The 16,226-nt window shown below is 34.5% G+C and overlaps 1 protein-coding gene and 1 pseudogene across 1 annotated transcript; both read right to left on the bottom strand.

Moving 5' to 3' along the window:
- Positions 1-8,147: 8,147 nt before the first annotated feature.
- LOC125197518 (AAA-ATPase At5g57480 pseudogene) lies at positions 8,148-10,001 on the bottom strand (annotated as a pseudogene).
- A 1,847-nt stretch (positions 10,002-11,848) lies between these two features.
- Positions 11,849-16,226, bottom strand: LOC125192838 (protein YIP4a-like). The gene is made up of 3 exons (XM_048090498.2): positions 15,589-16,226; positions 12,519-12,593; positions 11,849-12,353 (listed from the first exon to the last, which is right to left on the bottom strand). The coding sequence occupies exons 1-3, from the start codon at positions 16,090-16,092 to the stop codon at positions 12,093-12,095; spliced, it is 840 nt and encodes a 279-aa protein (XP_047946455.1). The 5' UTR covers positions 16,093-16,226; the 3' UTR covers positions 11,849-12,092.

The raw sequence follows: 16,226 nt of genomic DNA, 5'->3' as shown, positions 1-16,226 counted from the left end.
TATATCTAATCTATCTAAGTGACATTAGTATGCTAACTATTTTAATGTGCTGCTTGCTAATTAATCAACACATTATATTAAAAATGTCAAGACAGTAACATGAGTATGTCAACACAAATTTATCTTGACATTTTGCTTAATGTGCTATTTGTTCACTAATCAACACATTATATTAAAAATATCAAAATAACATGAGTATGTCAACATAAATATATCTTGACATTAACAAAATATTAACACAAATTTGTATTGACATATTCATATCATCGTGCAACAATTTGATTTTTTTATTCTTTAAATACTTACTTAATAGTATTAAATTTGCTGATTGAATAATAATTTTTAAAACAGATATTTTGTACGAGAAAGAGCTCATATGATTTTTAAAATATAAAATTAAAAAAATTGCTCTAAAAAATATAATTTACTATTTTATTTATACAAGTTACTCTATTACTTTTATATATTAAAGTTATTATCTATGACTAAAATTATAATTCTTCTGAGTAGAAGTTAATGTTTTTTCTAATAAATTTTATTCTTCTTACTAATAAAATTTATTATTTTTATATAAAATATCATTATTTTGAATAAATTAGTACTCAAGAAAATTTAGTACTCTCGACGTCCCATAAAAATATGCGCTCTTTCCATTTTCGTCTCTCTCACAAAAATATGGACATTTCCTTTTATGAAAAGTTGTCCCAACTCATATCCATATTTATTATACACCTTATACCACTAGGTCTCACTATTAGACACTAATAATAATGTGAGTCCAACTATGCACTAATATAATTTTAACCACATTTCTGGTCCTCTTTCTTCTTTTACCAATTATCCATTAATTTTCACGTGCTATTTCAAATGCACATATTTTTAGAGGACGGATGGAGTATTTTTTTTATTTATTCCTAAATTAATTTAATTGAGAGCTCTATATTTAAAAATTAACAAAATGGAAAATAGGAAAGTATATGAATAATATTGGGCGTAATTTTATTATTATTATTCAAGATTAAGAATAGTGCTAAAAAACGTACTAGGAGTAGTACTCAAGGTTTTACTTCTTAATGATTGTGGATGTTCTATGCCACCAAAGTGAGCTCAGATGATAAAATTAATATTAGCCCAAAAGATTGAAACATTAACTTTGATAATTTTGTATACATTAAAATGGAGACTCGTTAAAGGTTTTGATATATAGGAGCTAGATTGAACCTTTATTATGAGTGTAAAATACGTTTCTCGTTTCAGCCAGAAAGATGGTGATCATCAAAAGATAGTCTGCAAGAGTTATGACTGTGACAATCCAACAAAAGAAAACAGACAGCACAACCTATGAAAAAAATCTTCACACAAAATTAAAAAAGCAATAAAGACAATAGGCAAGAAAGTAGACTCATGCCAAGAATATCATCTAAATTTGAACAGCAAGCAAATTAATAATAACATGTGATCACTATATTGCTGTGCATGCTAGAGTAATATATGTGCATAATCTGGTCAATTATTTTGTTTTGGAATATAGTGGGAATATTATTCTTCGAGGTGTATAGCTTAAGACCCCAACCCCAAATCAAGGGGAAGAAGTTAAAAGAAAAAAATAAAGATTGTGATTGACAATTACTTTACGGAAAGCTCCAAACCCAAGTAAGGGTCGGTATTAATTTGTCTGTGTATATAGCATAATAGAGCACTTGAATATACATGAACCAGTAGTCCAAAAGCAAGAAGTGACTTTCTAACAAGTTATGCACACATCAAAAGCAATTTTATTTATTACAATCATTATATTATATACTCCTAGTATTTAAAAACGTTACGTGTTATTTTTAATAGCAACATTTAATATAAGATTAATTATGGGCTCAATCTATAAAATAATGAAAAGTTTAGAAATAGAAGAAGATCCTTAACGCCATAGGGATGTATTCAAATACTTTTCATATCTTTTGTCCTTTTTCCTTCTTAATCTTAGCCCCACGATTTTATCATCTGACGGTTAGATTAATGCCACGTGTCATTTAATAATGCACATTTTCATTCTAATAATGCACAGGGGCTAATAATGCAACATTATAGACTAATAATGCATATTTTCATTTTAATAATGCACAGCGGCTAATAATGCAACATTATAGACTAATAATGCATTGATCACAATTATCTAATTCAAGGATCCAAGGGCTGAGATTAACAAGAAAATAGGACACGTAGAGTGCAAAGGAGCTTAACGCAACCCTAACGCGATATCCAAGTTTCAAAAATGGACGGAAAGGTAGTATGTATCAATATATAATTAAACTATTTAGAAGCAATAAGTGATCACTTTGTAGTATTCATGAGTTGTTTGACTTTAGTCATTTATTAACAATATAAGTAATTAGCAATCTAATTTAGAAATAAAGGCTTATATATAGGACATGTATTATCTATTGCCCCTTAGGTGTAGATTACGTGAGAGATGTCATTTTTGGTATGGTTAGTTACTTAATACAATGTGCTAAATTATTTGATAAATATATACGAATGTGTTGGAAATATATATATTTTTCTCTTTAAATTTACTGTCGTCTTTACTTGGGCAAAACAATCATAGAATTTTAACTCGAAATATTATTCTTATAACATAATTTTTTTACTACCTAAATACTCTCAATAGAATGTAATAAAAATACTTATAAATGTTTGAATAAGAAATGAATCACTCATCTTCTTAAAATACTCCTTCCCGTCCTTTATTTTTTATCCACTTTTATTTTTTATTATAAATTATACTTCATCCATCTCACAATAGGAGTCCTATTTGATTTGGACACGAATTTTAAAAAATATAAAAAAAATTGGATTGATTAAGTTAGTGGGATGTGTGAGTCCCACTTATAGTATACTCCCTCCGTCCGCGAATAAGATTCCCGGTTCATAATTACCATAAATGGTAAAGAGGTCCCACATTACACCAACTCATTTCACTCACATATCATTTAAAACTAATATATACAAGTGGACCCATATTCCACTAATTTCCTTCCACCCACTTTTCTTAACATTTATTAAAATCCGTGTCAGAATGGAATGGGACTCCTATTCACGGACGGATGGAGTAATAGTTTTATAATAAAATGTGAGGTGAAATAAGTTGGTGGAATGTGAGGCATACTTACCATTTAAGGTAAAAGTGAAATAATACTCTTATCATGGGACAGAGGAAATAAGTATGATCTACATTCCACACTAACTCAATCCAGTCACATTTTTATACAACTAATATATAAAAATGAGTCCCACAAACACAATTCCACTAACTTTTTCAATCCACTATCCTTTACATTTCTTAAAATCCGTATTTAACACAAAGTGGACTAAAATGAGGGACGGAGAGAGTATCTCATAAAGTAAGGTTTCAAGAATATAAAGATAAGAAGACATGATTATTATTAAGTCGCTGGTGGATAAAAATAAGAGTTTTCAACACGCCCATGTATGGGTCGGAATGCACATCAGACATCCATTTGCGCAAACAAAAAGATCCACATCAAGTTGGATATGCTTTGTTATTAAATAGAAATGAGTCATTCACCACTTTAAAAGGTTTTATAGAGAGAATAATCATCCATAAATATATAAATAAAACATGATCATCACCAAATTGATGTAAGAAAAGAATGTTAATTTTGAACATTGATGGTCTTATAAAAGCATCCACAATGCAGTTTGTTTGGGGCGGCAGCCAGATGGAGCTGCATTGCGGCCCCCTAAAATCAATCGGCAGCCCGGCGAAGCGCCCTCATCCCGGCAAAAATGCTAGCCACCCGGCGGTTTTTGCGGTTGCCGGTCGTTTTTTTCTTTTTTTCTTTTTTATTACTCACTCCATCCCACCACAAGTGATTAACTTTTCATTTTGAATTGTTCCACCACAGGTGATCAATTTCCTTTTTTTAATTAAAAATAAAATTTCAACCATCTCTTAATTTGTCTCGTCTTTCTTACTTTATTCTCTATTTATCTCTCTTACTTTTTATTCTCTCGTACTTTATTTTCTCCATTTATTTATATTAATATCCCACTTTCAGCTATAAGTACCCGTTCTTTCATTTATTTTTCACACCACTTATTATACAATTCTTTTCTCTATTAATCATTTTCTATCTCTATGGAGGTACAAGCTAATATCAACGAGGTTGCAGTAGCCATAGCACAATATGCGATGAATTATTTCGTGGAGAAGAAAAGGAAGGAAGATGAGGAGAGAGAAGAGATTGTGTCTAGGCTTATACTCCCTCCGTTCCATAGTAATAGGGGCGTTTTTTCATTTCCGTCCGTTCCATAGTAATAGAGTCATTTCCCTTTTTAGTAAAAATCAACACATTTTTCCACACCTACTTTACTCTCTTACTTTTTTCTATCTTCATCTCTCTACCTTTTTCATTTTTCACTTTATTCTCTCTTTACTTAACTCACCTAACACAATTTTTCTTAATCTCCGTGCCGAAAAGTTTTGCCTCCAATACTATGGAACGGTGGGAGTACAATACAGCTTGAAATGAAACGATAACGACCAAAATAGGATATTAAATGATTAAAATCTTATATTACACGACAAAATAAGATATTATAAAATTAAAATATTTTTTTTATCTAAATAATAAAATCAAAGTACTCCTATAATATTAAAAAGAAGTAAAATTAATTCTAAATAATAAAATAAAAATAATTACTACATCCGTCTACAAAAAATAGACAAAGTTGTAAATAACACGGATTTTAATGCGCAATTGGTAAAGTAAGAGAAAGGAAGGAAAAAAGGTGGTGGAAGTAGTAATAGTGGATCATGGAGTCCACATTTAGAATGAAGTGTAAGCTTAGTATTGGTTTAAAACTTTCTATATTTAGAATTAGTCTAAATTTGGTGGACAGTAAAAAATGGTAAAATTTGGTTTATTTTTTGTGGACAAAGGTAGTATTTCTTAATAAAATTAAGATATAATATTTTTAATAATTATTATTAAAATTAAAGTTTAATATTTTTGTTAATTAAATTAAATAATTAATTTTTTTTCCTTAATGGATAACCTAAACCTGACCCATGCCAACCCAACCAGAAATCTTTGGATACTTATCGGCTCGACTCTATAAAGATCCAAACTCTAAACGTCCATATTTAACTCGTGTTGGATCAAAATTGCAAGCAGAGTGCTAAGTAATAGTTGAAGCATCTGGAATTAATTTATTACTAATATTTTAGTGATTTAATTCAATGGACATTGGATGCCCTATTTTATTTTTAGTTAAATCATTAGTTGATTCTGATCTTATATCCATCGCTAATTCTATCTCCAAGTCTCTATGAAGAGAAAATAGAATTAAAACACATACACACACAGATTTCTAACCAACAATCATGAAGAACATCTAGTCACAATTCCATCAAAATTCGATAGCTTTGGACTATATATTAGATTCGCAGTTTCAACTTTTGTCATAATAGGCAGGCAAACTAAACGAATTTCTCGTTGATACTAATATTTTACAATTGATAATAAGGAAAAACGAATAAACAATTGAAACTACAATCCAATGTCATGACATTCATTAACTTTGGGCCATTCATTTTCTTTGCCATGTTAGTTGGCTTCACTTTATAAGAAGGGATCCCGAGAAATCAGCTCCCACAAGATTGTTTTATAGTAGCAACTAACTAATTCCATTTTTATTAATTGATCTTAGATAATTTCCAATACCTCTTTCATCAATATAATCTCTAATACATTCCATCAAGTTTGAAAAAATGACTTTTTTTAAAAATAAATAGAGCAAAGCCCAAGGCTCAAGCTATAAAATTAGTTGAGCAGCAAGATGAGCCAAAAGAAAATATTCCAATTGTTCTGCTACAAAACTCAACCAACAAACACAACACATTATAAATTATGAGCTGAAGTAAAATAGTTTAACAAAAATATATTGAGGAGGGGCAAATGCCCCCTATTCTTTCTATAAAGATCTGCCCCCGTGAACCACACACTAAAGCAACACTAAGCACAACAAGATTAAATACTGAAACAACTAAAGTATCTCAATAGCCTAAATAAGTGATCAGATCAAACAAAGAAACAAACTCCTCAGAATAACTTGGAATCAACTTAGCTTGTCTCTTTGTCGCTTCCGTGGCCAAAACTAATCTCTAATCTCATCCAATCAATCTGGAGACTGATACTAGCATATCTATCTATTATTTTATTATTAATTCATCGTATCTTTCTCATATATATTTAGCTATTTGTTTTCTTGTTCATTAAGTTAGGGTGCTAGTATATATTATAATTGGAGACATTGTTATCAATTAAGGAATCAATGAAAGAAAAATTTTCTCAATTGATCTCTTTAGAGTAAAATACCCTAGCCGCTTTATTATTCTGCCCGACAGGAAAAGATTCCGCGCACATAACCCAAAACCCCTTGGCCGCCGAGCTAGATTGGCCACCCGAACAATCCCACCCTCTTCTCGTCGCAGTGGCGACCCCGTAGTCCAACGACTGTCGCGCCGCGGCCCCCCAATCCATCCACAACGAATGTTCTGTATTGAACAAAATGACTTATCGTTTATGACTTATGAGCACAATCCGAATGACTGCTAAAATTACTAAATGAGTATAGTAATAATCAATTGTTCTAGATAATTAAATCCAATAGAAAATCATATTGACTAATTAACTATTTTAAATTGTGGACCGAGGAAACGATAATAATTATGCACCACTATTATATAGTCCTACTATCATTAAGTAAATTGTCAGCAAAAGTGAGTAATCGTTACTGCACTTATCCCAATGGGATCCCGATCACAGCGATAGATTTTGAATATTATAAATTGTCCATATCCATAAATAAAATAAATATAGTAAATAAAACAAAAGAATGCCATGGATCCAAATTGCTGTTTCAAGTGGAAAACTGCAACAAAACGACAAGTTTAAAATTAGTAAACCTGGCGAATATGAGTTGAACCAACTACAAAACAAATTCCTGACCTAATTAAATTTAATAATCCATAAAATAATATTTTTCAATAAAGCAAACCAGTTATAGAGAAATCACAACCACAGCACTTAACAAATTAATACAGCACTATTAAAAAAAAGGTTACCTTTTCCGAAGCGCCACACACGGACAAATAATATAAGTACTCCTAGAACATTCTCTTTATTCCTGAAAAATAATCAACTTTTATCATTTTTCACATAAAACTAATCCATTTTCTAATTTTAGAAAAAAAATTCACATAGTATAACATTTGTAGATATACGGATTCTACTATCCAATAGTAATATAGTATCTCTTCTTAAAGAATTTATTTATAAATGAATAAAATTTAAAGATAGCATCAAAACCTACTCAAAACTTGAAACTTTTGGTGTATGTCTTAGTCATACTCCCACTATGACAATTTCAACTTCTGTTCTATTTTTCACTAATTTTATCAGTTTCATGTTAAATATACTATACCAGCCACTTAAAAATAAAAACTATTTACATTTTGATCCGCCGCTTATAAATATAAATTTTTATTTTAGAATCTGAATCCCACAATCTACTTACACTAATTTTACTAATTTTTCTCTTCATCTTTTTTATTTTAATTTTTTTTCTCTCTCTCACTTATTTTATCAACTATATATTAAAATCCATATCATTTTAAAAATTTCTATTTTCCATAAACGGAGGTTATCATCCCTAAAACTTCTTTTTAGAAAACGAATGCATTGGTTGGTGTTGCCACGTAGATTAAATCTATTTTAGTTTCTAGGCTAAAATGGAAAAAGGCAAAATCTACTTTTCTAACTCAGTAATAAAAATCAAGACAAAATCAGTTTTTTCAAAAAAAGAACAAAAAGCGTCAACTTTTATCATCATACAATTACTAATGCTTTTCATCTGAATATCTTTCATTATTCCAACATAAAATCTTTACATAGTTTAGCTGTTTTCTCCTTGTTTTTCACTCACATCATGCATTTCTTATTTAAATTTCCTTCCATTATCCATTTGAACATTTTCAATATCAAGATAATCGACCTCAAACTCGTTTCCACAATGTGAAGCAAAGCATGAAACTTTCGTTATGTAAAATATAACTAGTAAAGAAGTATAAGAGCGAAATAAAGTGTTTTTTGTTTTTTCACTCACTAAATAAGTAAGTGGCTATTTTATAATATAGCGATTCAAAAACGAATACGACTCAACTAAGTACTAACCGCCTGAATACTAGTAACAGAAAAAAAAACAATAATGCCATGGAATTCATGTCACGATTTTCATCCTTTCATCCACACTCAACTCAAGTTGAATGCATTTTGTCATTATCAACCACATCTCCAATGCAATTTTGCTGCGGACTCTCCAAAGCCCTCTTCTCCTGCTCCTCATCTTCCACCCCTAATTTCTTCAATCGACTTTTCTCCGCCCTAATTTTGAGCGCGTCCATCAATTCAACCACCGCCCTGCTCTTATCGCGCCGATTCTTAATCAGCACCTCGCTTATATCCGCCGGCGTCATCTCCGCTTCATCGATCACCGCCGCAAATTCCTCCCCCTCCACATCGCTCTCTTCCAAATCCAAATAATTCTTCAACAGAATCTTCAGCGCCGGAAACGAGCAGTAGCTCATGTGGATGTGCATGTCCATCCTCCCGCTCCTCAGCAACGCCGGATCCAGCTTCCCGATGTGATTCGTCGTGAACACGAAGATCCTCTCGCTCCCGCAGCACGACCACAATCCGTCCGTAAAATTCAGTAAACCGGAGAGCGTTATCGTGTTGGCGCCGTCGTCGCCGGCCGCCGCCGCATTCTTCCTCCCCCCTAGCTTGTTGTTCCTGTTTGTGAGATTAATCGAGCAGTCAATGTCTTCTATAACGATAATCGATTTTGAACTCGTCTTCATCAGCAGCTTCCGCAGCTCGGAATTCGTGTTAACTTCGGTCAATTCGAGATCGTAGATGTCGTAGCTAAGGAAATTGGCCATGGCGGCGATTATGCTCGATTTTCCTGTGCCCGGAGGGCCGTAGAGGAGGTAGCCCCTCTTCCAAGCCCTACCAGTTTTCTGGTAAAAGGCCTCTCCGTTGGCGAAATCCAACAGATCGGCCATGATTTCAGATTTTTTGACCGGATCCATGGCTAAGGTGTCGAAGGTGCTGGGGTGCTTAAACGGAACAGACTCCCAGGGATGGCCGCGGGAGTCCAATGAGCCGCCGCGGGAGTTTGTGTAGAGCAGGCGGTCCTGATTGCTGCGGCGGAGGTCGCTGGCTCGGTCCATGACGAAATCGAGGTAGGAGTTGAGCAGCAGGTGTTTGTTGCTTTTCCTGAGACGGAGAGTGAAGGCGCGCTTTTCTTCGGGGAGGGGGCGCCAGGAGAAGGTGGGGGAGTGGCGCTGCGTGACGACGTGCTCCCACTCTACCGTGGCGCCGTTGAAGGAGTCGACGAGGCGGTCGTTGCTGGAGAGGCTGTAGGTGATGGAGGAGGAGTTGAGGGCGCGGGTGAGGCTGAGGCGGGAGCCGGAGACGGAGGCGGAGGAGCTGAGGTAGAGCTGGACGGCGTTGTAGAGCTCGTTGGTGTTGACGCCGTCGCTCTCGGTGATGTCGTAGTAGCAGTAGGCGGAGAAGTAGCTGAACACGCGGTGGAGGAGCTTCAGGGAGGCGAAGCGGAGCTCCGGCGGGAATAGCGTGTGGAGGAGGCTCTGGCCGAAGGCCCACACGCCCATTATGGAGGCCATGGTTGTCCACAGCTCCTTCATTTAGAAACTGTTTAAGAGGGAGGATTTTATGATTTATGCATATGTTGTTATGGTTATGGGGAAGATATATGTGATGATTTCTGAGTGATTTATAGAGGAAATGATCATGTGATGATAGTAGTGTAAGAATCTTGGGAGTGAGATTTAGATAGCGATTGGTAGATTAATACGGAAAGCGTATCAGCGGGGGTAGGGCTGCTGTGGCATGCATTGATAGTGAAGGAATATAAGCTATAGTACTCTTTTCATCTTTCCATTCCCAATGCTTTTTAATAAATTGAGACCATATTTCTTAGATGGTCCTTCTTTAATCAGATGGTCCTTGAATAAGCTGTTTTGCACCCACGCCGATCTTTTCAAAAATAACATCAAATACTCTATTTTAGACTTGCACCCAAGGTTTACCGAACCGGCAGTTAAAACCGAAACCGTAACCCGAACTGTAATTGCCGGTTACGATTTCGAACCGAAACCGTGAGAATTTACCTGAATTGAAATCGTCGATTTTTTAAAATAACTTTAAAAACAAATGAGAGTGTGTCCTACATTTATATTTTAGTTTTATAATTAAATGTGATTAAGATAAACTTATTGTAATGTGATGTCCATTACCAAAAGTAGTAACAAAACAAATGAAAATTTTAATGGTGGACAAGCAAAAATGTTAAAATGAGAAGTTTATTGGTGGACGGTGGGAGTAATGAAATGTTAGTCAAATGAGTTATTAGAAGGTGGGTCTACCTATCATTTATAGTAAAAATGAACCAGAACTGCTAATGGCTACAAATTAAAATGGTAAACTAAAACTCCTAATGAAAGACGAAGGGAGCAGTACTTTATTCGTCCGACTTTAAGTGATACATTTTTCTTTTTGGGATATCTCATTTTAATTGACACATTTCTTAAAATAGAAAAATCAGTCTCTACTTTTTATTTCTTATGCCCCCTCCGTCCACGAAATGTTGTCCAAGTTTGACTTAACACGGGTTATAAGATATGTGAAGAAAAGTAAGTGGAAAAAGTTAGTGGAATGTAGGTTCCACATTTATATATTGTTTTTATAATAGAATGTAAGTGTAATGAGTTAGTTGAAAGTGAGATCCATTTGCTAAAAATGCAAAAAAAAAAAAAAAAATAAAAAATAAAAAAAAAAAAATAATAATAATAATAATAATAATAATAATAATAATAATAAAGTGAACAACATTTCACGGACGGATCAAAATAGTAAAACTGGATAACATTTCACGGACAGAGGAAGTATCTACTTAACTTACAAAACTACGCTGCATAAAATCTTGTGCCGAATAAGAAATTGTAATTAACAGGTGTAACCCAGTTTCGGCCATTTTGTATCTTAGAAAAGTTTTTCGTAAATTAGTAAAACTGACATCAACACATGGATCATTGGCTCATTATAACTCTATAATTCAGGGGAGTAGACGTGAGACACAAAAAATCATATTTTAAGATTTTTGAAAATTCCCTTCACTTGGATTTTTCGAATTTTGCTCCCCTGTAGAGTTGAAGTTTTGTCTATTTCTTGCGAGTCCTATATTATTCGATAAGTTTTACCCTCACAAAGATCGAATAACGAGTTTAGGTAACAAATCAATATATTTACAATAGAATACAAAAACATCCATGTAGACATTGCAGAGTCAACATTGAATCTTTGGAGAATTAGAAATAGTATGTTTAATCAAACGCAAATTCATGATCTGTGATTTAGTTTCATTTATGTTAATTATATCCATCCTAGCATGCAATAACTGCTCTCTCATAAGAATTGAATTAATACTAGTATAATCAACTAAATAGAATATATAGTGAATTTATTTAAATTTGCTAGTCTTCCAATGCAAACCCAATAATATGAATGCAATAAAATTACCTCTGGAATTTAACTTTCCAATGATGCAGGGTTTAGTAAACCTGGATTGTATCTATACTGTCATAAATAAAAGTACAGAGAGATTTATTTTCACTCTTAGGCCTTAGCAATAATCTATTTTTACTATTATAAACATACCATATTGGAATATTAATAAGCACGCATTTACAGTCAAGAAAGTAGGATTTCATTTCACAAATATATCCAACCATTCAAAAAACAGAACCAGCACAAAAGAACTCAACCTGAGTATGTGTATATAAGCATATGATTCCAACATAACCATAAAAAGAAACTGAATTCTGAAGGAGATCCCAGAAAATCAAAACTTTAATTGGAATAAATTCACCTAATGCCGTACATGTAATGCAAGTGTCACCATGAGCAGTATAGCAGTGTGTCACTGAATCAGTCGATGGCGATGATTAGAAAACCCACGGACACGTACATAAGTAAGACAGGATATAGTGCAAGGGCTTTCCTCCTCGGGCCAACAGCGCTGCTCATGAACGGATATGCAGCCCATGAACTCCATGCCAATGTGATGACGACAACCACCACTTTAATTATTACGTTGTCCTTCAACATGCAAATCAAGGCACCCACATCCAGGGGAAATAAACAGTAACCGAGAAGGCTTAGGCTCTGAAAGAAGATGATGTGACCCCCCTAAAACAAATACACAAGATCCATCATGAGAGTAACAACTCTGTCTATTAATTGCAACATAAACTGGTCCATGCTAAAGGTACATAATTGATAGCAACTCGTAGCATTTAGTTGCTCGTTCTTTGTGCATGTGTGTGTCAGAGAAAGAGAGGAAAAAAGATATACCAGCAGCAACACATTCAAGGTCAGAATTATAGCGCCAGCCGCAAGAAGTGCAAATGCAACAGCAAAAACTTCAGACTGGAACAAGAAAACATTATTCGAAGATCATTACTCAAGGGATATTAGCTTGAGATAGGCAAGCAAAGCAAAGAAATTTGCAAACTATTTTCAATTAAACATTTGGTGGATGTGGTACAACATCACTTTCTGAAACATTGTTTCCTTTCCCCTACTTGTATCAGCGTTTTAGACCGTGTTTACTTTTGGTGTAGTAAAGACAAATCTACCACATGCTTAGATGGATTGATTAATTTTGAGATGATTTGATCATGTAATCCTTTAAAAGCTTGATCTCATGTAAGTAAATCTAATCCCTAAGCCAACATGCCAAAGTAAACACCCTCTTAGTTCAGTACCAACTTCATATTCTACTCAAGAAGCAGCGCCCTTCCTAACAATAGCAGACCAGAGTAAGAAACTTAAACTTATTCGTCATACATTTTACCTACTCAAGTAAACTCATTAATCATCCATTTTACCTACTCAAGAGTTGGCGTAAATTCAATCTACAAAAGCTGAAATTAAATGCAGTACAGAGTATTTATTTATTTGCCTCAGAATTTAATAGGGATACATTATATGATAATGACTCATTGTACTATTCATAAAGCAAGTCATATTAGATTGGATAGCGACCTGTGAAATTGCTTGTACAATATTACACAAATAGAATGTAGAAGAAAGTGGAAATTTAAGTTAGAAGAAATAGGTTCTCTTCAGTAACTTATAATAACTCGATAATCAAGCCAAAATTAGACTCCACAAACATTACTAGCAAAAGAATAAAAGAAATGAAATGCAACAGCTGAAACCAGGACTACAAGGCAAGAAAGTTCGTGAATTGGTTTCAACTTTTACATTAGGTTTGCTTAGCCAAACATGACTCTCCAAACAATTTTTATAATGCCATATTCTAAATAAGAAGCAAAACAATGAATGGAAAGGCCTTAAGGAAAAAAAGAAAACCTAAAACTCATCTACAAAGAGAATGCCAGCCATACAACAAATACTAAGTTGAGAATTATAAGATCAAGGTTTATGCAATGAGCAATTAGTCATATGCATCATATTAATTTGCTTCTTTGGCAGATCAACTTTTACTTAAGACTTTCTAAACACTTCTCTGCTGAAATATATGATTATGAGCTAGCTTTTGTACTATTTTAATATTTACAAAGGACTGCTGCAAAAGTCTATTGATTTAGCACTAGCAATCACTTAAAATTGTTAACAAGGCGGAGAATGCTGAAGTTTTTATAAATGTGAGTAAGAAGATAGTATATACAATGAGATATAGAAATTGATGAGGGAAGTCTCTTTCTATTGTTTCTTTCAATAAAATATTACCAATTTATATTATACAGAATTGTTTTTTCAAAAATGACAAAAAAAGGCCATATATTTATTTTATGCATAGGTCCGCATGAATCTAATCTAAGTAAGACGAAAATGACTGCTTGCATGGATCTCAATAACAAGAAGCCCATTACAAGGAGACCTCAATATAAATCCATAGAAAACCAATACAAACAAGCTTATCATCAATCATCAGTAGAAGGAGACAAGCACATGCATGAATTAATATATTTTCTTGCCTCCAAACTAACTAGTGTCTGAAAGTAGATTTTCTTTGACCCCATGTGAGTGTAGCCTGTACAAGTTACAGCTATTGCTACACAGTAATATGAGAGTACCACAAAATCTAAAGGGTCTATGTGGGAGTACCTCTAACATTTAAGTTCTAATACTATATAATACCATTTAATGAAGGATGCAAGTATAAGGGCATATATTATAGGCTTCACTACTGCATCATTGGGTAATCAATAAGCCCACATGGTTGTGAAGCAAATGGATCATGAAAAATCAAGCCACATGAAAGTGAAACTAAAGGAGTATTCCACATGAAAGTTTCATTCAATTAACACAAGTATTCCATTGAAGGAATTGAGTAAGTGGTTGCAGAATGAATGAAAGATTGACAAAGTGTATCCGTCCAACAGTCCACGTGTCATCCTATGATGCCATGTTAAATACACTTCACTTTATGTAACTAATACTAAGTTATCTTTTATTTTTGGTAAAAACCGGAAACTAGAGGTCACTCATGGCAGTGGCCAGTGGGAAAATTCTCAAATCTCAACTGACTGAAAAGTGATGGTTAACAATGATTTTGGAGGGAAGCAGAGCTAAGGAGAGAGGCATTGAAAAAAGTGAAGATACTCACAATTGAAATTAATTGAGTATTTTGCAAGATTGTGGAGACTTTCAGATATCAAAAGCATTCAAACATTCTAAATTAAAAGACTTGATATTGAGTTTGACTATCTGGATGAAAGTAAAGTAGGCACTGAATCTGAGTTGAGACCATTGAGCATTCTTTGAGTCAGTGGTAGATTTGAAACCCATTTAGGAAAATGAAATATTTTTACTCAAATTCTTCCAACTAAGATGCTTCTGAAGTTCCACTCAGTTGCAACCGTTCAACATACTTAGCGCAAACATACTTCCCATACAATAAATATATAATGAATGATTACTGGCACGTGGCAGGACATATTTCAAGCGATCGCACAAAGAAACTCATTTTACAGGTAATTAAGCAGCTCATTTGAATGCACCAGCCTACAATTGATACAAGTAAAAGTTGGATCCATCTTGTTGTTGACATGATGGAGACGATAAATTGATAGATACTAGATAGGAAGGTACTTTTAAGTTTCTCGAATCAACCATCCCCAAAGTTAGTCTAAACCAACCAGGATATATATATGCTATCCTGATCTAAGCTATATTTATCCATATCCGGCTACTTCAAACTAACAGCCTCTAATCAAATCCTATATGATGAAGATTGATGATCGGCAAGTAGAGTTAATGTGTACAGATATATCTACGTTATAAGATCCCAATTTCACTACAAGCCCTAATTTCTTCAACAAATCGCCCAGAATAAAACAGTATCCAATCAAAACTCACGAATATTTGAAACGTAATCTACAAATCAGGTTACCTTCTTAACAGAAGCAGACCAGGAGAGAGTGAGGCCGAGGAAAACAATGAAGAAAAAGGGGCCCCAAAGATCCCAATCGCGCAATGCCTTGCCGGGATCTTCCCTGTAGGGATTGGGGAAAACAACGAGCTTGAGATTGCTGACGATCCTCGACAAATCCCTCTTAACAGTATCCCAGACAGGCTCGGTGAGCGTATTAGGAGGGGAACCGAACCCCGATGAGGCAATTCCGCCGCTGGAGGAGGAGGATCCAATCGGAGGGGGGACAGGGGGTTTAGGAGCGATGGAGGGGACGGGAGTGGGTTTGGGGGCGGAAGGAGGGGGGAGATTGGAGGGGATGAAGGAGGGAGGAGGAGGAGCGGAGGAGACGGGGATGGAAGCGCGTGGGGGGGAAGGGGGGCGAGCGGGGAGGACGGGTAAGGGGTTGGAGTGGATGAGATTCTCGATCTCGTCGATGTCCGATTGGGAGCTGGGATGGAGCGGAACCGTGTCACTGTAAGACATTGTCAACCCGTTTTTCACCCAAATCACGCCACCGCCGGTATTTCTCTAATTCTCCGAGTAGCCACACCCAAGCCCAGATCTATTTTCTTTTTATTTTCTTTCTATTTTTTTCTTTTTCCATTACTTTTGATGGA

Source organism: Salvia hispanica, chromosome 4 (assembly GCF_029641045.1).
Source record: "Salvia hispanica isolate PSC_SH4W2 chromosome 4, Shi_PSC_v1, whole genome shotgun sequence".
Lineage (NCBI taxonomy): Eukaryota > Viridiplantae > Streptophyta > Magnoliopsida > Lamiales > Lamiaceae > Salvia > Salvia hispanica.
Note: the sequence above shows the minus strand (reverse complement) of the source record. Positions and strands in the feature narration are given on the sequence as shown.

Coding starts and splice junctions, on each gene's coding strand:
- LOC125192838 (XM_048090498.2), bottom strand. CDS start 16,092: ATGTCTTACAGTGACACGGTTCCGCTCCATCCCAGCTCCCAATCGGAC. Junction 12,594..15,588: donor GGTCTGCTTCTGTTAAGAAG/GTAACCTGATTT, acceptor TTCTTGTTCCAG/TCTGAAGTTTTTGCTGTTGC. Junction 12,354..12,518: donor CCTTGAATGTGTTGCTGCTG/GTATATCTTTTT, acceptor TATTTGTTTTAG/GGGGGTCACATCATCTTCTT.